The following is a 25,862-nucleotide window of genomic DNA, read 5'->3' on the forward strand; positions in this document are numbered from 1 at the left end:
ATAACGTACAGTTTGTCCCTATGTACTTACCGTAGCCAATACACACAGGAAGTCAAGGAAGTAAGAGCATTAGTAGGAGCTGAACAACTCTTAAATGTGTCAGTTCAGGGCAAAAGGTGAGTGTGAAAACAAAAAACACCGCGTTTTAATTTCAGAAACATTATCTTTCAAAAACATGCTTTTTCTTTTTTTTACACTAGGAAATTATGTGTTCAGCTCGTCAATGAATTTGATGAGTTTTATTTTGAAAATACTACTCGGAAGTCTTCTGTTTACACTTGCCTGGGCTGTTTGACAGGAGGAGTGCGTATTTGTTGGCAAGAGTTGTGTTGTAGACAGTGGCCTGGCTTCTCGAAATATCGGACAATGGACTCCGGCGGCGGAATACAGATACCGAGCCGTCTCCCGCTGCTGCTGACCCATGAAGGGGTGCTCCTCCCGGGTTCCACAGTCAGGTTCAGCGTGGACTCTCCGCGGAACATGCACCTGGTCAGCCAACGGCTGTTGAAGGGCACTTCTCTGAAAAGCACAATCATAGGAGTGATTCCAAACACCAGAGACCCAGAGAACGACACCGACGACCTCCCCACCTTGCACAAGTAATACACATTTAGTTAAATATGTGGATAGAGAGTAAACAGTGAATGATTTCCTAAATTTGATAAGATGGTGTTGATGTTGTTTTTGAGGTGAGACGTAGCTACAGCTATAATAGACCTTTTTCACGGCAGACATGTTGACATGGTATAGTAGGAAAAGCACAGGTGTATTCATGTCAAATTTAGTGTAATTGGTATTTTTGTGTTATGCACAGTTCATATTTTTGACAGCAGTTGCAGTGTGTGAGTTGTTCTAGAAAAGTCTAACAGTTTTATCAGTGGTCCTGCAGCCAAGCACAGTAAAGTGGACTTTAACCTTTCACCAGCAGTTTACCAGGTCGGCCTGGTTACTAAGTAGCAATTGTTTGTCTCTCGATGGTTTGTCTCTTTCAGCCACAGTTACTGGAAAATAAAACCTTGTTCTTCCCACTGCTCCTTAATAGCTAGTTCAATTGATTAAAGGATGCAGAAGATGAATTTGTAAATAAATACAAAGAAGACAATCTGATGTCCCTGTCCCTTGTTGTGGTAGACCACAGTAATGTGGCATGGATGTTAGGGGAAATATGGATTTAATGCTGGTTGTCAAAACATATTTTTTTTAAAGCAGTACATTTGTCTTTGATTTAGAGCCACAGTACATTTTAAAAGGCTTCTCAAATCAACCATTATCCACACATAACTGTAGTCATCTATTCTGTGGTGGCTGCCACTTAACTTCACATTGAATACAGGAATATATTGGCTCGCCACTGCTAGCCCACAATGAGACATATTTTGTGTGTGTGTGTGTGTGTGTGTGTGTGTGTGTGTGCATGTTTTTCAGGCAACATCGCCAGGAGCTGCTAATGTATTGATGCATAGATACAAGTTGTACAATGTGCTGCCGTACTGCACACTGTCCTGCACACTCGCAGTAATATTTAAAGACGCTCAGCTGTTAAAGTATTGGAGCTGTCACACTCAAAGATTTACTGTTTCAGTAAATTGTGGGGATCTCATGTATAACAAGCCTTTTGACAAATCCTATTTAGGTCATTGAGGCCCCCACACTCTATGTATGACAACGTGTAAGCATCACACAATATATTAATAAGTCCCAAAGTACTGTCAATTATGTGGAGTTTGCGTGTTCTCCCCGTGTTTGCATGGGTTTCCTCCGGGTCCTCCGGTTCCCTCTTACCATAAAGACATGCATTTTAGAGAACTAGGACTACAGTTGAAAATTTGCCAACTGGCTAACACTGGTGCGTTTACAGAAATGTTGATTAATGTGCATCGTCCTAATAAATAAATCTTAAATTTAGCTTGTGTTTATGAAAAATCAACATGACAATCCTTTTGCGTCACTGAAAATAACGCTTTGTTAACGCTTTGTTTAATTACTTTTTTTTAGTTTATTGGGTTCAGTACACTATGTAGCAGCAAAGCCTGGCTCTTGGTGTTTATTGACGTGAGACTGAAATTAGAGACTTCCACATATTGCAGCACACCTGCCGATTGTAACAGAGTTGTTTGATCCAAATCAGCAGGTCTTCGAGAGGTCTTGACCAGATCCAAGGTGTAAAGACTGAATCTGTACAAACTTGAAACAATCAGGGTAGATTATATATGACGCTCAGGACAGGCCAAATCGGCCGTGATCCTCCTGCAGTGAGTTTTCTGTCATCTATTACCTCCTCTGTCTCACTTTCTCTCTCTCTCTCTCTCGATCTCTCTGTAGAATTGGTACAGCGGGGATAGCAGTGCAGGTGGTGGGCAGCAACTGGCCAAAGCCCCACTACACCCTCCTCATCACAGGATTGTGCCGCTTTAGTGTGTCAGGTCTGCTTAAGGAGCGACCCTTTGTCCTGGCAGAGGTAAGAATGACAACCCCATCATCGTAAAAAGAGAAAATGATTGTCTTTGTTGAGATGATTTTTATTGCACTATAATCATCTCAACATAGACAATCATTTTCTCTTTTTATTGCACTATTTGCACATAACACTGTACATTTCATATTTTATTTATTATTACTGTATATTTGTTTTTATTATATATGTTAAAAGTCTGGATAATATATGTTGTTTGTATATGTTGTTTGTATACCTGGAGTGGTAACAAAAATAATTTCCCCCTGGGATTATTAAAGTATTTCTGATTCTGATTCTGATTCTGATCATTCTGACAATGTCTCGCAGTTAAAGATGAACTTAAAGCTGCCCTGTGGGCGTCTTTGTGCGTGTGCATGAGATCACAAAACGTCCGACCCATTCATAGAAAAATGGCTCCATAGCACTACTATAGGTCTGAAACTCAACAGGGAACCTTTAACACTAGCCATGCAGTGAAAGTCAGTAAAACCGACCCCTGTAACTAGTATTAGCCAGTACTTTAAGGCAGTGGTTCCAAAACATTTTCACATCAAGGACCCCTAAACTGACACAAATTAGACCACGGACCCCCATTTGTTAAGATTGTGTCCCAGGGTCCCCCAGTTTTGCTTTTAGATGTTTATTACAGAGAGTGTATGAAACCCATTAGCAAAATAGTCATACATTCTGTCATCTTATGGATGGAATTATAGTAAAAATAAATGATTCCCCTTTTTGCTGGGGACCCCCTGGAACCCCCTCAAGGACCCCTTGAGGTTCCCGGAACCCCACTTTGACAACCCCTGCTACGAGGTACCCTGTAGAATTTTCGTGTGAACAAAAATAAAAAAAATGTATGTTTACATGTAATGTCAAAACACATCGTTTGTACCCCTGAGTCATAACAAATGTTTGGAATGCATTTTCTTCCTCATAACAGCTGTTTTTTGTTGTTGTTTTTTTTAAATATCTCTATTGTTTAAATCATGTTTGCCTGTCTGTCTTCTTCATTTCTTGTTTTGTTTGTTGGTGCATCGCTAGGTTTCTTTGTGCATTACTGCTGCCATCTGTAAGTCAGCAGAAAAGTGTGAAACCTGCGGCAGCAGTGTATCGTGTCACCCCCTTTCTTGCTTGTGTACAAATACAGGGTGTTTCCTGGGTTTTAAGAGCGCTTACGCGCAAGTAACGTCATGCACTCATTTGCATATATGTGTGACATCATCGCACGATTATTTGCATAAAGCTGTGTGGTTGTCAGTTGCAACAAGGGTGAGATCACCTTAAAGTGATGGTTCAGAGTAATTTCACCCTAGGCTGCTTTGCACATTTACCTCGAGCCAAACAACCCCCCATAAGCTTTTTCCCTTGTTATAACGTTGGTTGAGTTAGCGTTATCAGCTGGTTAGCTTAGTGCAGGCGCTAATGGATCCACGTTTGTATCTCGTAAATTACCCCACTAATAATGCAAGGAATGATACCAAACTTCTACAGTAGTACAAATAGTTTCTGTACTCATAAAACGAGGCATTAGAAAGTTTGTAACTACATGAAGGACGTCCGGCGGACTTTCCGGCGGCACCTGAACTGAAATTAAACGTCGTCGATATAGACTAGGCTGACTGCAACATGTGCCTCTTCTAATTGGAAAATCATTGCAGGTGCAGCAATTGGATAAACTGGAGCAGTACACGACCCCAGCAACAGAGGGTGTCCCAGCAGAAGAAGGAGAGCTGGGGGAGCTGTCCCACAAGTTCTACCAAGCTGCTGTACAGGTGTGTGTGTGTGTGTGTGTGTGTGTGTGTGTGTGTGTGTGTGTGTGTGTGTGTTTTACTATATTCATGGGGTCCAAAAACCGGGGAATACAGTATACTTGTGGGGTCTGCACAGCATTGTGGGGCCCAAAATGCTTGACCCCACAACTTTAAAGGGCTGTTTGAGGGTTAAGACTTGGTTTTAGGATTAGGGTTAGAATTGGGTTATGGTTAGGGTGAGGGTAAGGGTTAAGGTTAGGCATTTAGTTGTGATGGTTAAGGTTAGGGTAAGGGGCTAGGGAATGCATTATGTCAATTACGGGTCCCCACAAAGATAGTGAAACAAGTGTGTGTGTGTGTGTGTGTGTGTGTGTGTGTGTGTGTGTGTGTGTGTGTGTGTGTAACCCTAACCCTATACAGGGGTGTGTGTGTACAGGGGGGTGTGTGTGTGTGTAAACCAGGGTTCATCAACTACATTCAGACGCTGTGGGGGCTGGACTTGTATACAAAAAGAATACAATTTATTTTGGCCTAATTAGCCTACCATTGTTTGATATTCTGTCTGACCAATGAAATGCCTTTTCATCAGCTGGGATCAGGTGACAAATTTGACTGATACATTAAAAGACAAATGGTCTGCATCAGCAAGCATGTACGCATATTCAACAATGAATGAAACATGAATGACTTGAGTTAGTGAAGCTGGTCACCAGTTCATTGTGGGCTGGCCGTCTCCACAAAAAAAGCTCTGCAGGACTCCCTGCATGCAGAGAGAGCATTCCCAGTTTGTTTGAAAGTGTTAATAGCAAAAAGTTGTCCTGTGGAGTTTTCTTTATAAACAAAATCTATGTTTACATTCAGTGTTACTCACTGAAACACTGTATCTAACAAATATGTTTTGAATCCACTATATTTGTGCTTACTAGCGAGTAGTTTTTCTTCTTCCCTGCCTTTGCTGGCACATTGCAGTGTATCTTGGAGCATTGAGCACACAAATTTCCTTCAGGATGAATAAAGATCTTTCTTATGTTATCTCGTCTTGCTGTGAGAAGACCTGCAGGTTGCAGGTGTGTAGCACTTAGGGAAGTTGGAAAATCTATTACTCTAAGTACTGACAAGCCCATTCATCAATTACTGAAAAGGCTTCGTCATATGTCTTTGCATTCATAATTTATACCACAGCTATACCAAATTCCTGGGTATATGAACTCTAAAAATGTCAAAAGTTAGTAACAAGAAACATTTGTCTTATCCGTTATAGGCAAGGCATAAAAAAATAGTATTGCACCTTTCAACTACAACAACTAAAGCACTTCAAAGTTCATTACATAGGAGAGAAATAAAAAAAAGAGATATAAAGATGTAAAGAAAGATATTAAAGAAACACAAGGCAATATAAAAAGACACATACATTGGGTTTTAGAGTAAAACAAAATAAAAAAAAGAGGATAAAATAGGCAATAAACTGATCGATCATGACAGCAACAGGCTGTGATGAATTGGACTTAAGCCTCGAATACACGCTTAATTGTTTCAGTAAGTCTAATGTCTCTGTGTGTGTGTGTGTGTAGTTGTTAGGTATGTTGGACATGTCCGTTCCAGTGGTGGCTAAGTTCAGGCGTCTGTTGGACAGTCTGCCCAGGGAAGCTCTGCCTGATGTGTTAGCCTCCATGATCCGCACCTCAAACAAGGAGAAACTACAGGTGAAGTGAACTGTTGGGTCTGTGTAAACCGAATTTCAAGCTGATAACTTCAAAAAAGAGAAAGAAACGGAATTTGACAAACCACTATTTGTAGAGTTTTTAATGGTGTGATTACAGCATATTTTGAATTACTCAGATTAAATGTTTTTATTAATTTATTTAGGTTGAGAAACAAGTCAAACACGGTGAAAATGTTGCGTTGCCTGTAGCAGTAGAGTGAGCGTAATGTAAAGATTGTTTTCTACAGCGAATGTATTTTGAAATGAAGTTTTTGTTTCTCCACGTGTGCTGCGAAGGTCCTGGATGCGGTGACTTTGGAGGAGCGATTTAAGAAGGCTCTGCCCATGTTGACCAGACAGATAGAGGGACTAAAACTGATAAAGAAAACCAGGAAAATCGGTCCTGACAATGAGAAAAGGGTAACAAACATTTGCATTTCTCCTTTTCCTTTCAACAATGTCTGTATTGATATCCCTGTTCACCTCTCGGTGTCTCATCTGATCAGGTGTTATCGGTGCGTAAAGGTGGAGTGTTCCCGGGCCGGCAGTTCAACCTGGATGAAGAAGATGAAGATGAGGATGGTGATGACACTGCAGCCTTGGAAAGGAAGGTCCACGGGGCCAAGATGTCTGAAGCTGCACTTAGAGTTTGCCTCAAAGAGCTCAAGAGGTAAACTCGCCCTATAATAAGCCATGACGTTTGTGGTCACTCTGTCCTAGTTATCTCTGAAATGTATTTAACAGCTGCAGTTTAAAATAAGCATTTATTTGCAATAGCTTTCTTGGACTGTGCCTTTGACTGCACAGTTCTAAAATGCAAATACTTGCGGTGAAATAATGGCACATGCTGATTAGGGCTGGAAGATATTTAATTTTTAATTTAATTGAAATGTTTTAATTTAATTTTTATTTTTTTAAATTTAAAAAATATATAAATATTTGTAATTTTTTTTTTCAAAAACAGTGTAACGATATTTCATACATACATCTCGTTATTCATATTTCAGATCTTTCACACTAGGACAAAACCGACAAGAAATGCCAGAAACATAAATAAAAATAAAGACACAAAACTACAAAACAAACAAATCAAACATTATAAATGCACACTTTTGTCGTAATCCCTAACATTAATGTAAAAATGTTTAAAAATCTAATTCTCCATGAGACTGCCATATCTTCAAAAAGTCGGAGGTTCTGTCTTTACTCTTATAATAAATGCTGTCCATAACAAAGTAGCTTGAGAGTTCATTCCACCAGTGGACTATTGCTGGGGGTTTGGAAGCCTTCCATTTTAAAGCTATGCATTTCCTAGCTGCCATCAAAGCAAGATCTATGTACATACGTTCATATTTATTCCACTTGTCTGATATTAATTCCCAAAAGACATAAACGAGGTGAAAGGGGAACGGATACATTTAAACACAGATATCAGCTTGGTAACAAATTTCCAAAATAATTCAAAGTTGTTCACATGGCCAAAGCATATGAAAAAAAAAGTACCTTTTATATTTCTTACAATGCCAGCAGAGGAGGGCTGCAAGATTCTTGATAAAATGAGAATCGCGATTTGTTTTTTAAGAATTTAGATCATGATTCTCAGGGAAAGCGTTTATTTTATTCTATAACCAAAACAAATGATTTGCACTATTGCATTTCTTGCCTGTAAAAGCCTCCTACAAAGAAACAAAGCAAACATATGGACTTACTGTATATTAAACAACAATTATTAAAATAACAAGGTCAGAAAAATACGTCCATAAAAAACAATTGCTATACTCATCTTTTTAGTCATCTCATCCCCATCAATCCACAGTAGTACAAATGCTGGGAGTTGGAGGAAATAGGGTCAAAAAGGTTGCATGACCAAAACCAGATATGACGCCTCCCACAACTGCTTCAGTTTCCACACACAGCATTAGAGTTGCGAAGGTAGATTGTCATGTACTTAACATAAGTCGGATAACAATTGCTATCAAGCTAGGAGAGTTTTAAAGATGGAATAACAAATACGATCTTGCAATGGGCAATGGACACCAAACGTAACAGAACTGTACACACATGCATGCATGCTACTTTTCCTAGCAAAAAATGTTCATTCATTGACTACACAATAAACAATCTGATAGTGTGTTTACTGTTGCGGGGAGCGAGGAATAGTGGACCCAAACGCAGGGAGAGGCAGGCAGGCAGGTAGGAGGTTTGTTAGGTCTGATTTATTAGTCAAAACACAAAAATGAACAAAGGGAGTCCTGGATGAAGCAGCAGGCAAAAACCGATTCCAAAACAAGAAAAGGCATAAAAAAAAAAAGCCAAGGGAGTCAAAAACCAGGGAAATACAGGAGGGGAAGAAACAGACCAGAACAGACACGAAGAAGCACACAAACTCACACAAGCGGCAAACACTGACGGCACGAGGACACAAAACAATCTGACAGGACACAAAGGGAAACACAGAGGCTAAATAAACTAGGAGACGAGCAAACCAGCAACAGGTGAGACAACAGGTGAAGCACATCAGGGCGAGGCAGGACAATCAACTAAGGCGGGAAAACACAAAGTAAAGCTGGACATGACAAGACAGAAAACAGACTATCAAAATAAAACGGGAAACAGAACTAACAGGGAACGCACAACCAGGAACAGACAAAATATATACAGACAACACTACACAACACAGGATACATTTACCAGACAGGGAACAGAAACCTATAGAAAAAACAGGGAGATAACTAAACAGAAATATACACAACAGAAATATACATACAAAAATCTATAAACAAGGCAACAGAAATGTACAAACAGGTAACAGAAATGTCCAAACCATAACATTTACAGCCTACATTAGGGCAACACACATCGACATACACGTCAACATATCCAGCCAGAATAATATGTTTGCTAAAATGTTCAGTCAGTGACAGTCAAGTTTAGCCATCAACTTTGGCTCTATCTCACTTTGTTAGCGTAACAAAACCGAGCATAGCCTCGTATTTACAGTAGTTATTGAGGTTGTCCCCGCATCCATAGCCAGCCTGTGTGAGATGAGCAGAGCCAAAGTCATTCTACGTATAAAAATACCTCTGATAGAGGTAGTAGCAGTAACAGTGCTTGGTGTACGATGCCGTTATTCTGCCATGCTTTTGTGTGTAACTTACTGATGCCGGGTCAACACAGTAACTTTAGCTAATAGCATTATCTTACCTCCGCTCTGTCTGCAGCTCTCCACTCTTGGAACAGCATTTTTTTCTTTAGGAAAATTAGCTTCGGTATAGGATTTCTTCTCCTCTTTGACTGGGTGTAGTCATCCCCGGTCAAAATGGTTACTACAGACCCGATGGTCTGCAAAGCGCAGTCTGTGGAAAGGAGTGTTTGGATCCATTTGTAGCTGTATGCTAGCACAGCTAGCGACAACTTCAGCCTATCTGTAACGTCTGTGAAAGCTGTGCAAAGTATAGCTCTCACATTTTGTTAGCACAACTCGGAAATGCGCAATTTCAAATCTTTTAGACAACACAAAGCTACACTTCCTGTACTCCAACACATCGAACTCAACTCGGCATGCCCCTCTCCAACTCTCTCACTCACCTTCCGCACCGCTGTCTTCCGGCAACAAGAACCTCGCGAGACTTTACAATCTTTCCACTAATAACAATCTGAGCCTGTCATGGTAAAAAAAACAAGCACTTTTAGTGGACGTACATTGACGGTTCGTAATTGTTACATTGTAGCCCATTTTGCGGCTGCTAGCTGCAGCTACACTCGCTTAATACTGGACCCATTTACAAAAATGGTTGTTCCCATTAGTCACTAAGACACAAATACATGGAAAAATAGGTTTCAGGTTGAAAAATATGAAAGTTCCCCTTTGGCCATTAATTGTGAAGCCCTTATGCTGATATTTTTTAGTTGATGTACTTTTAGGAGAACAAAGCTTGATTCTTTTTTCTTTTTTTTTTAATCCAACATTTTAAAGAACCCTTTCAATTCTTCTTTGATCCCTTCAAATCATTACTCAGATGTGGTTTTGTCTTGAATGCATAACCCTACTTCTTTTCTGTTTAATGCATCCCGGTCCACAGTCTGACCAGCGTTACATTTAAACCCATTCATCTGTATTCAGGTTGAAGAAGATGCCTCAGTCCATGCCTGAGTATGCCCTGACCCGAAACTACTTGGATCTGATGGTAGAGTTGCCATGGAGCAAAAGCACCAAAGGTAAACAAAGCTGGTGACCAGGTCCACAAGCCAAATGTTTCATAAGCCTAAATATATGTTTCAGTAAATGTTTCATTAGCTGGTGAACATAGTGCAGCATTTAGCAGCTGAAGAGACAGATATTTTACACAACAGTTGGTGGAGAGCAAACCAGAGCTGAAAGGAGAGTGAATATTAGAATTACATTCATCATTTTAATATGATGATATGTTAGTGATACCGTGTCTACAGCTTGTTCTACTGCCCTTCACAGCTTTAAATAAAGTACTTAACGCCACTTACAAGTCTCACATCCGGTATCTCTCATGTCCAAATGTGAACCCAGGGTCATTTCCTTTTTAAAATACCAAGGCAACGATCTTACACAAAGAGAAAATACAGCGTACCACACAAAAACATTATGTATTTGTGGTGGCCAGCAACAATATCAGAATATCACGGCCGCTGCCAATAGATTTCACAAACTGACATAACACTGGTGTTCGACACCGAGTCTTTGCCACTGCTCTGCTTTGTCTCTGCTGCTGATGGCTCAATAACTAATATTAGTGGAGACTAGCCAAAGATCACAGCCGCAGTATTACCTGCAAATAAATCTGATTGTTTTTAAAAAAGCTTTAAGCAGACTTGTCTGTACTGTACTCTTCTTCCTCCTCACTTTCTCAAATTACAGTCACTCATCCCTCTGTTTCTGCAGCTCCCACCTTCACTAACTTTAATGTTTTCTCTTCTTTTCTTTGATCCATTATCTCACGCATGCACGCACACACACACACACACACACACACACACACACACACACACACACACGCACTCTTCAGACTGCCTGGACATCCGAGCCGCTCGCACTCTATTGGACAACGATCACTATGCCATGGACAAGCTAAAGAGACGCGTGCTGGAGTACTTGGCTGTTAGACAGCTGAAGACTTCCCTGAAGGTGCGTCTATTAGACCGCTCTGTCCATTAAAAGTACAAAAAGTCAGGGATTTCTTTAATGTGTCACATAATACCTCCCTTAGTATAGCCACTGTAATTCTGTAAGGTGTCCTTGGGTTTCATGAAAGGCGCTATATAAATAAAAGTTGTTGTTGTTGTTGTTATTGTTATTATTATTATTATTATTATATTAATCCTGTGAATTTCATGCTGCTGCTCTGTCTTTAGGGACCCATCCTCTGCTTTGTGGGGCCTCCAGGAGTCGGTAAGACCAGCGTGGGACGCTCCATAGCCAGGACTCTGGGCAGAGAGTTTCACCGCATCGCTTTGGGAGGCGTCTGTGACCAGTCTGACATCCGCGGACACAGGTACGCTCATTAAAACGCAACTCCACTGGAGATTCCATAACAGCAGAAGTCTCATGACCACAGTGTAGAGGCTGAGTTTTCTGGAGCAGAGGGGAGAGTTTACAAGGTGAGGCAAGACCAAGTACATAATATAAATATACATATTTCCTTAGACCTATCAAAGATAAGAATTTATAGACTTAAATTAGAGGTTATTCATCTTATTAAAACCTTGATTCACTGCAGATGGGTTTGTGTTGTTAAACAGTGTGTAATTCTGTCATCTAGTTTCAGGACACGGATAATCGAGACATTGGCTAGTGCCACTGCAGTATGAGCAGAGCTGGGTAGAGTAGCCAAAAAACTGTCCTCAGGTCCCAGTACTGTTACTTTGCAGAAACAGGTACTCAAGTAGAAGTAAAAGTAGTCATCAATATAACTACTTGAGTTTGAGTAAAAAAAGTATTTACTGAAAAAATGACTGAAGTAGCGAGTAACTTTAAAAATAAATAAAAATAAAACACCGGCACACTACTATCTTATCCCCCCCCCTCTAAGTATTTATTTGACTGGATTTATTTAAACAATGGATGATCTTCGTCAGGTTAAGGGAAAGAAAGGGAACATACACCTGTTTTCATTCCTGATAAAAATGACAAGTCATCATCTCCTGATTAGATAACCTGACCACATATACACCAGACAATATTCCCAGTCTGTAACTCTCAAGGGTGGAAACAAAATATTACATTAATATTATACTCTACGTATGTATTAAGTACACCAATAATCGGTTATGTCAAAAAGTAAATATAAAGAGTCTCGACATGTGTCCTAATTTGACGTGTATTAACTTTGATAATCCCAGTATAAATGTCCTTAGTCCTGGTTTCTGTAACAGAAAGCCACATATCAGGTGTTAGCTTTTTTCGTATATGCATAATTGGATCTCTACATTTTCTGTCTCTCTTTATCAGGCTACACCAATGAGCATGACTAGTTAAATGCACACCGCTTGCACACCGTTAGCTTGAATACTTACATGACAACAGAAGACAGGAGTAGTAATGTATATGTTATTAAACTTCTTAGCATTAACAAAACAGACGCTTACTGCGCTCTGTCAGCTCAGTTTTCAGCATGTACTGACTCCAACCGGAGTCCACTGACGTCCAACGTAGATTTGTCTGTAAATATTAGCTGCTAGTGCTATTTGAAAGCCATGATGTCAACGTTACTCCTGATGGAGCTTCAGCCATGCTGCTTTGAACAGAGTCGTGTGCAGGGCCAGGGTTATTATAGTAAACTAAACCAAAATTAAGCAGTGAAAAACTGAAAAAATCAGCGGAAATATTGCCAGGTTAAAGAAGGTATAAAATCAAATAGAAATGAACGCAAATCATTTCAGTTTTCATTTTTTTTTTTTTTTTTTTCAGAAATTAAACAGATTTGATATTGACATTCCAGGAGATGCCGCTGTGCAGCAATTGCTTCACATCGGACACTAAAGTAGAGCAACGATTAGACATTAAACATTATGGCCCTTCCTACATAGTTCTCCAACCACAATTTTGTATGTATATGTGGCTACTGAGACATTATACCTGGCCCTGACAAAAACAAACGCAAAATATAAAAACTAAATCTCTCTGGAAAACTGAAACTAAGCTAAAACTAGCAAACACACTCTGAAAACTAACTAAAACTAAACTAAAATGAAATTGAAAAGTCAAAACTAAACTAAAATAAAAAGTAATTGAAAATTCAAAACTATAATAACCCTGGTGGAGGCCTGGCTGCGGTAGGATAACAGAGGGCCAGCAGACCTGGGACCAGCTGACCACCTGCCTCTTAATGATCGTGAATGAATTAAATAGTAAATAAAAGTTGCGGAATGATTGCATCTAAATGTAACCGAGTAATAGGAATGATCTTTCTCTAAAAATCTACTCAAGAGTGCATTGAAACTATTCTGACAAGTACAATTTACTTAAAAGTTACTTGTACATGTAACGGAGTAAATGTAACTTGTTAGTACCCACCTGTGACTATGAGTATATATTGTATGGATGGTGGTGCTTACGTTGGCTCTGTGGAAGTGTATTGGAGCACATGAGTAAAGTATTTGGATTACATTTCAAACATCACATTGACAAGTACAACCCAGGAAAGATTAACGCAACTTTTTCTTAAAAAACATGTTGGAGAGGAAAAATGAAATATTTTCAGCACACTGGCTCAAGATGTATCGAGATCGCTTGGAAATCCTGCCAATATGTTTCCAGCCCACCTGTGTGTCATTTAAAAGACTGATGAGTAAACACACCCATGTGCATGTTAAGGTCCTGCTGACATTTATAGGTTCTAACAGCACATCAGTAATGGGACCTCCACATTTAGTGATGTGGAAAGTTGGCCTCTGACAGGTAAACCCCATTGTCATTGCCTTTTATATCATATAGGAACAATTAAATCAAATAACCTCAGATATGGGCAAGAGGTGGTCACTTGTTATGTTCTGGCAAAAAGTACGACAGCGTTAATCTGTGTGGAATTGACTTTCTTCTGAAACTATAATCTGACAACCATAAATATGTACTTTGCGAAATAGATCATCAGCCGTGGTAATGAAAGATTATGGTGTAGTTTCTCTCACATCATATATCAAGTGAAGTTCACTGCAACACAAACAACATGTGAACTACAGTGTATTAATTGACTCACACCTACACAGTATATTTCGTAACCCGAGTCAGTAAAAAGTCAGAATTCGGCAGTAACGTCACTCAGCTCGCCATTGATCGTTCTGTTAACAGCCTCGGTCCCGAATGAGTCTGAAGAAGGGATGTCCCGATTGAAAGTATCGGATCGGGGCCAATATGGGCTTTTTTTTAACTGATCAGAGATCGGTGATTACCCCGATCACCTTACTTCGATCATTAACGTCAGTTGAGCACAATTTGCGGCAGAATGTAAGTTGATTTTATATGTGAGTTTAATGAAAATGCTAGCTGCGCTAAGTTAAATGTATTAAGCTGAAGACATCTTATAGTTACTTTGTTTACTTAGTCATTTTTGTAAACTAAAAAACGGCGTGCAGCTCTATTACCTAGGCAAATACAAGTATCGGATGGGGACTCAGTATCGGCAGATATTCAGGTTTTTTTTTTTTTCTTTTTAATCGGGAGCCAAAAAAGGTGATCATGACATCCCTACTCTGAAGTCTATCAAAACACACACAACGCAGACACTCTGTTGTGTGTGTGCACTAGTATATAGTGTTAGGTTGGATTAACAAGCAACATATTGAAGTGTGTGTGTGTGTACGTGTAGTAAGTAAGTAATACAACACAGCAAATTAAAATATAAGAAAATTTAAATAAAAATAGAAAACATAAACAACCATAAAAACCCCTCGACTAAAAGCCTGCTTGAATAGCAGAGTCTTCAGTTGCTTTTTAAAAGATTCAACAGAATTCACACAATGTAGAGAGGGAGGCAAGACATTCCACAGCCTAGGAGCCACTGCTTGGAATGAACGATCCCTCTAGTTTTAAATTGAGTGCGGGGAACCACTAATAGCCTCTGACCTAATGACCTGCGACTAAGGGTGGGAGTATGAAGCTGTATCAAGTCAGAGATGTAGGGAGGAACTTGACCGTGAAGGGCTCTAAAAGTAAGGACCAGGATTTTAAATTGAATTCTATACTGGACTGGTAACCAGTGAAGTGCTGCTAAAACAGGTGTGATGTGTGCCCTTTTATTAATGTGAGTTAAAAGCCTTGCAGCCGAGTTCTGAACAGCCTGGAGACTGTAAAGCTCCTTCTTACTCAAACAGGTAAAAAGACTGTTGCAGTAATCTAAACGAGAGGAAATGAAAGCATGAATGATCATCTCCAACTCACCCTTTGACACTAGTGTTCTTAATTTAGAAATATTCCTCAGTTGTGTGTGTGTGTGTGTGTGTGTGTGTGTGTGTGTGTGTGTGTGTGTGTGTGTGTGTGTGGAGAGGTGAGCGTGGCAGAGCACAGTTCATCATAGGTTGCAGGACTGATCCTGGTATTTTAAAGGAAGGCAGGACAGCCAGATGGGAAACATGTGTCTGACATACCAACATTAGGAGGAGTGCAAGGGATAAAGATTTAAAATTCTTTAATGATCGATTATTCAGTTTGTTCAACAACGACAAAAACATTTTTTTATATCCTTTCTTGGAACCACATAAACTACACATTCCCTGCTTTCAGTTTGCAAATGCTTAAAACATGCTCGCATTTGTCACTGACAACTTTGTGTCTGCATTATTTTATTATTGTTGCGTGGTAGCGCAATGCACTCTTCTGGAATTAGTCTGTGGTGAGGCAGGCCATACACGTCCAGTTTGCCCCATTAATAAGCACAAAGCCACTAGCCTCTGTTATGTCCCCAGACCTGAGTTTATTGTTCCCCCTGAAGAGCAGGTAGATTCCCCTCTGGCCACTGTGCAGCTAAATTGTAAACCCCCCAAAGCCCTGTATTGTGAACATTTTATATTTGTTACCTATCAACATTGTTTTTAATCACTTTTGACCTGTTTGTGGGCATTTGCCCTTTAATGACTGATTAATGAGTGTAACACCTTGGTTGAGATGGGTGTATCTTCAGGCAGCTAACACCCATCTTACGCACAATCACACCTGTTGATGATTCTTATTAAGGGCCCCATTCTCTCCAAGGACTCTGATGAAGATGTAACCCTACATCGTCACTGTTATGCACCTTAAGAAATACAACTATTAAGTAAGAAGACAGCTGTGTTGCACCGGCAATTTTTTGTTACTTTGCACTGTTTTGTCCTGCCTTGTTTGCACCGGATTGTTGTGGTCTGCAGAAGCGCAGAGAACTCTCTTTTTAACTGGTTGTTCCCAGTCCTTTGTTCAGTCTCAACTTTTTTCAGAGGGAGTTGTGGAGTGAGGGAGAAACTGTCCCAGTTATCTGTGTCCATGGACATGAGGAGCAGGTCCCCACAGCAGAGGTTTACATTGAGGCTAAGACAGACACACTGCAGCTAATGCCATTCCATGGGGAAGATGTTGTGGCAGGGCCCATAGTCATAGTTTTCAACAGTTTCACATTCAGTTATTCCATGGTTTTTCTTTTGGTAAATATTTTCTTCTCTCCAGTTAACTTATATATATTTTTGGGCCAGATTTGCACTGTAAATAAGGCTGCACGAGATGAACGTTACCATCTGGACTGCAAACTGGGTCTCCCTCTCGGTTTTTGTGCCTCCGCCTCGGCCAACGTTACAAAGTCGATAACAGCCGGCTATGCAAATGATAACGTGTCATTACAAAATAGAATAGAGACGTGATGTTCACCTTTTGCACTTTTCTGTTGTCAATATTTACACAGTAGGTCAGTAGTTCAAATTCTGCTCCTTTCTCCAGACGCACATATGTAGGAAGCATGCCCGGCCGCATCATCAACGGTTTGAAGACAGTGGCCGTCAATAATCCTGTGTTCCTCCTGGACGAGGTGGACAAACTGGGGAAGAGCCTGCAAGGAGACCCTGCAGCTGCACTGCTGGAGGTCAGCTCTGTTTCTCTCTCAGTCCAGTTCAGTCACTTCATTACTCTCTCTCAGTTTAGTTATTATTTAGGTTACGGCGTTACTTAATGGTTGAAATTAAACTAATCTCCTTCCTCACCAGTGTTTTAGCCCTGTTTCAGAACTAACCTCCGTCTATACTGGGCAAACGTGTGCTGATGTTGTGCCGAGTTTTGCATCCACCTCGCGGGCAGCAAGGTAATGCTACTACCATTGATGGAGTACTCGAGTCCGACTCGAATCAATATTCCCTGGACTTGTGACTCGACTCGGACTCAAACTCAGGTAATGGGGACTCGACTCAGACTCCTCTTTGGTGACTCGGACTCGAACACTGGGGTCTCGAGACTTGACTCTACAGTTGATAACTCGACTACAACACTGGCTACTACTATTGAGTCTAATGAAACATTGATGATTCTAAACCTACTAAAACTTTAGACTTCAGATCATTTATCATCATTGATGAACATCACGACGAAGATTACAACGTTTTTAAACAGTACTTTCCCTGTGGATGCAATTCTTGGCACAGCACCTGTAACGATGCTAGACACAGGAATTGTTGCTCAAATAGTAGCTTGCCTTAGGGCTGGGCGATATGGAGAAAATCAAATATCACTATATTTTTTACCAAATACCTCGATATCGATACCACAACTATATTGTAGTGTTGACTATTGGTGCTTTCACAAAATATTTACACAATGAGATTTTTGATAAATAATCATCAGTAATGTGGGTATAATGTCTAAGTGGGTAAAGGCAAATAACAGAACAGCTAGAACAGTCTGGTAAGTTCAGAAAATTTACTGTAATGCAGCCTTTAAAACCAGGAAAGACACCACTTATGTCATATTGCGATATTACGATATCCAAAATCTAAGACGATGTCTAGTCTCATATATACACACACGATATCGATATAATATCGATATATTGCCCAGCTCTAGCTTGCCTCCTGCGCATGTAGGCACTAGTAGCATTATAAAATGCAAAAATATTACTGCACAACAGCTGCTAGCATCAACAACCAGGTCAAAAACGGCTGTAATTCGTTATCCATGTTGATTTAACCCCCGGTGGTCAAGGCTGATGAAGGATGTGTGTTTGTGACTGATAAGACCCAATCAGGAAGCGAACGTGGGTTTCTGCATCATTGCGGAGATTTCAAATTAAAACAGGGTTAGCAGCGTTTCCAAATGTCTCTGTTTTAGGGCCTCGGAAATGTGAGCACCGCAAATGCTTGAAAGTGTGGACGCTAGGCGTAAACATAGCAAAAGATGTTAATTTTAAAACGTAGTAGTGGGGATGTAGCCTCAGATGACTTGTGTTGTAGTATCAGATGTCTTTACTGCTTTTTAATTCCTGCTTTAACCTTTGGTGCATTAAGCTTAACCTGGCGGTTAACTTAGCTTTCCAGCTAATTGAGTGATTGACTGAAATGAAGTTTGATTAAACAGTAAAAACACACACACTGAAACGGTCTCTACTGTTCCCTAAGGTCCTGGACCCAGAGCAGAACCACAGCTTCACAGACCATTACCTCAATGTGGCCTTTGACCTCTCCCAAGTGCTCTTTATTGCCACTGCAAACACCACAGCAACCATTCCCCCTGCCCTGCTGGACAGGATGGAGGTGCTGCAGGTACCAGGTGGGTGTAGACAGAAAGTCACTTTCAGGAATCCTCTCCGCAGTTTCCAGTTGATCTTGAAGACAAAGGGCCCAATTTTAACGATCGAATCGCCTCCACTTTTGCTAGTTTAACGGCGGGAAAAAGGGTCCGTGCGCCAGGCGCATGGTTCAAAAGGGTTGTACTTAATTAATTAATTCATAGGTGTGTTTTGGGTGTAACATGCAATAAACATATCAGAGTGTCATCTCCCATTCCCTTTAAAAGCCAGGCGCGTTTGTACCTTGGCGCATTGCTATTACAATGGCGGATTTGCACCCTAATATTTTTATTTTTAATCTTTAGGATGTTTGTGTGCCGCTGTGTGTGTACCTAGGCGCATTTTACTAATTTGCTGTTGAAATAACAATGAAATGCTGCGTTATTGACTGTAGACCAGGTTTTTCTTGGTCAATGGTGCGATCACGTTCCGCTGCCTCAAGATAACAATACGCCAAGAATGCACCTGAACACATCTCCCTGTAAGACCAGCACACCCATGGGCGCACAGATGGACGCAGGTGCATTTGCTATTTGAACGACGTGGGCGCTGGACAGGAAATTGACAACTGCGTCGGTCTTAAACTAGCAAAGAAACTTGCGTCAGGCCTTGTGCTGCAAGATAGGGCCCAAACTCTTGCTTTTGTGACATAACTAATCCCAAGCAGAGTGCATCTGTGTGATTGAATTGATTGCCGTGTAGTCGGGGTCCAGCTGCGTATCCGATGACAATTGGATCCATACAAATGTGTGCGCACACACAACCACCACAGCCACCGCTGCCAGCACTCAATTCATTACAAATAAAGTCATGCATAGGTTACCTAGGGTCTTATGAAATCTGTTCTAATATTTTCCAGATTCTGTTTTATTTTTTCCCAAATTCCGTGTTTTAAGAGTCAAGCCTAAGTTGTAATTCGAAAGACAGTTAGACATCTAATCAAGAGGTGGATCAATAAAATTATAACAATTCAATAAGAAAATATTCAAAACGTTGAAGAAACACAATATTGCACAATTTTATTCATGAAAGAAAGTGCTTCAATACAGTTATAAAACAAAACATTCCATCATATTTGTAAAATAAAGTCCTTTTGTTGTGTGTGTGATTTTCCTCTGATCTGCAGCTTTTGATGGAAAAAAAAGTTGTCCAAATTCCTAGAGGAAACACTGTACCATACTGTTTAACTGTACTTTTCTAGTACAGATCCTCCGATAGTACGCACCAAAAAGTCATAAAAAAGTCTGACCTGCGATGTCTGAATAAACTTTAAATAAAAAAACGCCCAGAATGCTGTTACATGACCATGTGTGATAAAGGCTGTCAGAAGTTTGAACTAACCCTTAGACCTATGAGGGGCAGTGTACAATCTTAAAACCATGCCTCGCACAAATAGATGAAGAGTTAATACTTTTTTCCATCATTTCCCCAGTTTTTCTTAATCATTGAGTGTGACGAGTCTTCCATATCCTGGTTATTGTTCCCTAACCTCTGGTTTGGTTTCTAGGATTAAGTCAAGAGATGTTTTTGGTGGCAGCTGGCAGGGAAGGAAAACTGACTTTGTATAAAAAAAAAAAAAAACAATGTGCTGGTCGAGCAAACTCATTCTTAACTTGATCAAATTACACTATTAGATTGAGGGAATTAAGTCATTTTAGGGCAAAAATTTGTAATTCGAGGGAACAAAGAAAAAATTAAAAAAAACAACTTAAGTAACTTTTGCACATCAATTATTAAGCACATTACGTCTGCTTTGGGAAGTACTATTATTCATTTATTTGTTTATTTCATTTCTGACAGTCCCAGAATTTGCTCAGTAGTTAAATTCCATCAGCAGTCCATGTCCGCTACTAGCACAACACACCCAAATCTGCAACCAAACTGTCGGCGGTCAAGTCGCATTGTGGACAGTGCAGGCACCTAGAAGAAGAATGGAATAAAAAAGACAATATCTTTGCTCCTTCTATTTAGATACTGTACTTTTAAATGGTCAATCATAAGTCTGACACTCTTACAGATCTACTGTTATCGGTTGAGTACTCTTTAAATGTAATTAGATAGTATGATTTACTACTTTTAGGGGATGATTTATCAAAGTGTGTGTGTGTCTGTGTGTGTGTCTGTGTGTCTTTAGGCTACACTCAAGAAGAGAAGGTGGAGATAGCTCACCGTCACCTGATCCCAAATCAGCTGGAGCAGCATGGATTAACGCCTCAACAGCTGCATATACCACAGGACACCACACAGCATATAATCAGCAGGTACACACTAAAGAACGCATACATAATGAGCGGACGTGGATTTTCATCTCTTTAGGGGCAAGGAAAGGTTGTCATTTTTTTGAGGGCACAAAGGCCAAATACCAGGGCAGCAAGGCCATCAAATAAAGCAATGATTTTGAGCTCAATACAGAGTATAACTGTCAATGAAATTAATAAATAAAAAAGCTGTTTATATCCCAAAATAATTGATTGATTTACAAAATGACCAGTATTTGTAGTTCACTCAGTGTGGCATTGGCACATCAGAATGAGTTTGATTATGTACACTAAGTCTCCTGGGCCCAGATGCCTACACCTTCTCCCACACATAAACTGGTGTTTCTGTAAAATGTAAATCACAGGCCCATTTATAAACTTTGTTTTTAAATTATTTGTGAGTGATGGATTTCATCATTCTTTTTATTTACATTAAAGCCATCATCTCCCTGTTAATGATCCGTTAATTTGATCCTGAAATGTAAAGCACTTTGTAAAGTCAGTTTCAACATAAGCAGTATGACTAAATCATTGATGGAGATTTTAGGATAGGAGGAAAAAAAAAACGCTCTGGGTTGTTTGTCTTGGGCTTGTGATTAGTTGTGTTTTGAATGACAAGAAACTAAACTGAACTGAAACTGAACAGAACTGACCTGAACTGAGACATTTGTAGTAAAATGAATATTTATAATGTCATATGTACAGGCATATCAGCTTCTATAAGACATTTATCTCCTGCTGCAGTAATCATGTAAATGTAGTATTAAAATTTAATCAAATTAGACTCAATTTTTATTTATATGGACATTGTGGTTGCATCTTCACTAAAGCTTCTACGTTTAGCCTGTGAAGAACAGATCTAGTGTGTGATGTGCGATGTGTGAAGCCGAGCGCTCAAGCCAGCTGGCAGCTTACATCTGAGGCTAACCTGGAAGTCATTAAATTGTCAAGTGGTTTTGTGGCTATTTGTTTTTAATGTTTACGAGTACTTCTCTGGCAGGGTGGCTTTTTGTTCAGAGAAAACATCTTTCGACCAGATGAGTGCAGCCTCCTTTTGTCTGCGAGCATCTGCCTGAAACAGACAGAGTGTGTCGGTCTGATTTAGTTTCTTCACAGTTTGGATTTAATATCAGTGTTGTTCTCCACAGTGGTTATTGTTTCTAACACGATGGCATCTGCTCCAGTGTTTTTAGCTAAAGTCCAGCTTTGGATCTCAATCATAATTTAACAATTCTTTGCTTTACAGCTTATTGTGAGTTAGAGGCAGTTTAAAGATAAGATCAGTTTGTTTTTTTTTGTTTTTTTTTGATGGATTGCTTAATTGCTTGTTTTGTCCCATCAGTAAATCCAAATGCATCCAAGTAACAGTGAAGAGAAGTAGCAACTCCTGACATTTAGTAAAGCTGGAACCAGTCCAATGATCTGTCAATCGTCTAGTTAGCACTAGTGTGACTTTAATAGTAATATTTGTAAGTATGACCTATCAACAGCCCGATCAGACTGTCTGGCACGTTGAAAAGAAATCGGCAAACATGGTGCTGCTGATACACAGGCTTCCGGTCTTTTCGGATGGTTAGCAGCATGCCGCCTGCAGACCTGCAGAGCCTCTGTACAACACTCGCCACACTCCAGTCCGGTTACCATAGAAACAGCCAACAGCACAGAGCTTGGTGCTCATCCATCGAGGGATACTCCTGATTTTACTGGCTAGATCTCTTTAGAAAATCAAAACAGAAGAGGCCGGGGTGGTTTGGGGTTAAAGAGGACTTAGGAGAAACCAGGCAGGTTAACAAAAGTATCCTCACATACAGAACAAGATGGGATTTCTGTCAGGGCTTCAGATATTCCAGTATATGAATACTGCTCAATCCCCCCCCAAGTCTTTGTTGATATGTTATTTCATAATGCTGCACTAATGCAGATTATCAGGTTTATTTAGAGTTTAAGCAATCCTGATAATCTGCATTAGTGCAAACACTATACGACAGTTGCAGGTCAAACCAAGATGTTTAAAATGAACTGCTTTGCCTACGTTTTGTGTTCCTGATCACATCTCTGACCTGATCCTTGGTACACACCTAGCAAAGGAGGCTTACAGCACCAGTGAAACCCTTACCCCCAATAACTGTGTTTGTTCTTTTAGTTATACTCGCGAGGCGGGCGTGCGCTCCCTAGAGAGGAAGTTCGGGGCGATCTGCCGAGCCGTGGCTGTGAAAGTCGCTGAAGGCCACAGAGTCACCAAGACAGAGGCTTCCAGCCCCGAGGACCCAACACAGCAGGAGGGTAAGAGTCGGAGCTCTGTCTCTGTGGGCACATTGGATTGGCGGAAGGGAGAGGTTCAAATGTGTGAGCCGCCTATACGCGAGCTGCGTTCCGTTCCACAGTGTACATTAACAGTACTCCCACTCCCTGCTACCTGTTCAGGGAATGTCGGTTAATTCAACTTCCCTCGACAAAATTCCTGCCGAACACCCTGCACCAACGCAGATATCACATTCCTCTATGCATTACCCTGGTAACGTACATTTTACACTCCTAAACTAAAATATTAAAACAAAAACTGATACCATTATACAACTTGTTCTATTGAAATGTCTGTTACTTGTGAATAAATGTGATTTGATTAATTTACAAGATGTAGGGTCATTTAAGCGAGGCGTAATGACTGGTGGGTAAACTTGCTTATGAACTTCAGGCGCAGTGATGAACCCTTTGAGCTGAGCATGTTTGCTCCCTAACAAATCAAACGCACATTATTATAGGATTTCTCTGTTTCTGCTGACAATCACAATTTTCTACGGGCGCGCTCGCACGGAACGTTTCACCGTTGCTTCTTCAACTTTACTGCTTACAACAGTGGTTCCCAAAGTGGGGGCCAAGGACCCCCAGGGGTTCTTGAGGGGGTTCCAGGGGCTCATCAGCAAAAAGGGAATCTTTTATTTTCACTATAAGGCAAGGTGGCTTTATTTATATAGCACATTTCAGCAACAAGGCAATTCAAAGCGCTTTACGTAACACATTAAAGAGCAGTTAAAAACGGTAAAGAAATAAATTTAAAAAAAAGTGAAACGTTAATTAAAAAGAATAAGACAACAGCTAAAATAGAGTAAGCAACAGAATACAAAAGTTACAGTGCAGTGTACGAAATGAACAATTACTTGATTTAAAAAAGGTGCATTCAAAAATAAAAGTCTTCAGATTGCATCCATAGTAACACAGTCACAGAATGTATGACTATTTTGGTCATTGGTTTCATACACTTTCTGTTATAACACATCTAAAAGTAAAAATCCTATCAGACGGGGACCGTGTGACAAAGTCATATCAAATGTGGTCCGTAGTCTTATTTGTGTCAAAACATTTGGGAACGGTTTTCACCGTTGCTAATAAAAGGGGAAGCACAAGTGCAATTCATGATATAAATGATTCATGTGCTCCAGTTTCAGGGTCCTGGTATTGTGCATGCTGGCTCCCTCCACGTTACTTATGACCTTAATGTTATAAATAACACCCTTTTCCTGCCATGACAAGTTAAAACATCTCCCGTGATAAAAGCCTATATGAAAGATAATAGGCTAGTTCGAGATGAACTGGGCCGCGCCTGTAAAGTGGAAGAGAGCAGGCGGGAACAGCCGGGGGAAGTGACAAAAATCCGCTGTCAAGTCAGACAATTTCCAGCCGTTTCCAGCAGCCTTCAGGCTGAACAGGAAGTCACAGAACCACTGTGGTCCGATTCCGATTTAATAAAATGTTATCAGACCCATATATCAGCTTGTACACAGTCTCCAGTTGTTTTAATTATAGCTGATTTTAATTAACAATACACTGTAGATGATCTGTAATCTGAACAGATTTAGTCTCTCTGACTTCTAAACATAACTATCAGCCATACAACATGTGTTCTGTACAGAATAAGCCTTTAAATCAGACAAATAGCAGTTAAAATCCCTCCAAATCAAAATCAATAAAAAGTTTATATAAAACGTCATCATGTTGAGTCGATTCTGAACCAATCAGCTGTTAGATCAGCTGAGAGGCCGGCGTTTCCCAGCATGCCCTGGGTCCGCCTGGGTCTTGCAGTCGGTGAAAAGCAACTGCACTGCCTGCGTCTCAGAACTGCGGCCGCCTTGATCCCGTGAGGTTATCGTTGCCCACGTGTGCATGACGTCAGAGCAAGTCGGGATCAAGTCGGACGCAAATCTAACCGGCATGCATTGGGTGGCGATCGCCGGTGATCGATTCTGCGCAGACCTGGCTCATCTCGAACGAGCCTATTGCTGCTAACGGTGCCTTAGCAGTCATGTCCCAGTATGTACACACCAGTCAGCACTGAGGAGAGCGCTAATCAGGGACAATAAGTGAAAACACCTGTGTGGGTGGCCACAGAGTAACAGCTGTTCAGCACAAGATGGCGATAGTCAGTTTGAATAGGACTCAGCAAAAGTGCCCCGATTTTAAATGGCAGAGTATTACAGGTGCAGTTATTTAGTCAGAGAGCCTTGAAGGGGCTATACTTAAAATACTGAGAAAAAGTTGTCTGGGATTGCCTCTCACAGACCGTTCCTCAATTGGTGAATTACCGGCGTTTTGTCACGGACTTCATTCTCAGCTCGGCTTGCCATTACTCCACCATATTTTCACATGGCAAATATTTGTTTGCTGCCTTATTAATGTTCTGAATGTTAAGTACAGAACCTTTAAGGAAAGGAGTGGAAATGGAAATTAGAGCTGGGGATGAACAGAGGATATCAGCTGGTCGTTTTGTGCTGCTTTGTAATTAGAAAGCCCTCTGTGTTGCCAAGTAACTGATGTCACGGCCAAACAGGTGTGTGTGTGTGTGTGTGTGTGTGTGTGTGTGTGTGTGTGTGTGTGTGTGTGTGTGTGAGAGAGAGAATGATGTGCTTTCTAGTGCATGTATTTTGCATTTTT

General features: G+C 40.5%; 1 protein-coding gene across 1 annotated transcript in view; it reads left to right on the forward strand.

Annotated features, from left to right (window-relative positions):
• The first annotated feature begins 265 nt into the window (after window positions 1-265).
• lonp2 (lon peptidase 2, peroxisomal) overlaps window positions 266-25,862 on the forward strand; it is a 29,600-nt gene continuing 4,003 nt past the window's right edge. The window contains exons 1-13 of the mRNA XM_031294820.2: window positions 266-599; window positions 2,323-2,458; window positions 4,114-4,227; window positions 5,778-5,909; window positions 6,206-6,328; window positions 6,415-6,578; window positions 10,032-10,126; window positions 10,948-11,066; window positions 11,294-11,433; window positions 16,842-16,983; window positions 18,506-18,656; window positions 20,810-20,936; window positions 23,077-23,216. Of these exons, the coding sequence (XP_031150680.1) occupies window positions 367-599; window positions 2,323-2,458; window positions 4,114-4,227; window positions 5,778-5,909; window positions 6,206-6,328; window positions 6,415-6,578; window positions 10,032-10,126; window positions 10,948-11,066; window positions 11,294-11,433; window positions 16,842-16,983; window positions 18,506-18,656; window positions 20,810-20,936; window positions 23,077-23,216 (1,816 nt within the window). The 5' untranslated portion in view covers window positions 266-366. The remainder of the gene's footprint in view (window positions 600-2,322; window positions 2,459-4,113; window positions 4,228-5,777; window positions 5,910-6,205; window positions 6,329-6,414; window positions 6,579-10,031; window positions 10,127-10,947; window positions 11,067-11,293; window positions 11,434-16,841; window positions 16,984-18,505; window positions 18,657-20,809; window positions 20,937-23,076; window positions 23,217-25,862) is intronic.

Source organism: Sander lucioperca, chromosome 7 (genome assembly GCF_008315115.2).
Source record: "Sander lucioperca isolate FBNREF2018 chromosome 7, SLUC_FBN_1.2, whole genome shotgun sequence".
Taxonomy (NCBI): Eukaryota; Metazoa; Chordata; class Actinopteri; order Perciformes; family Percidae; genus Sander; species Sander lucioperca.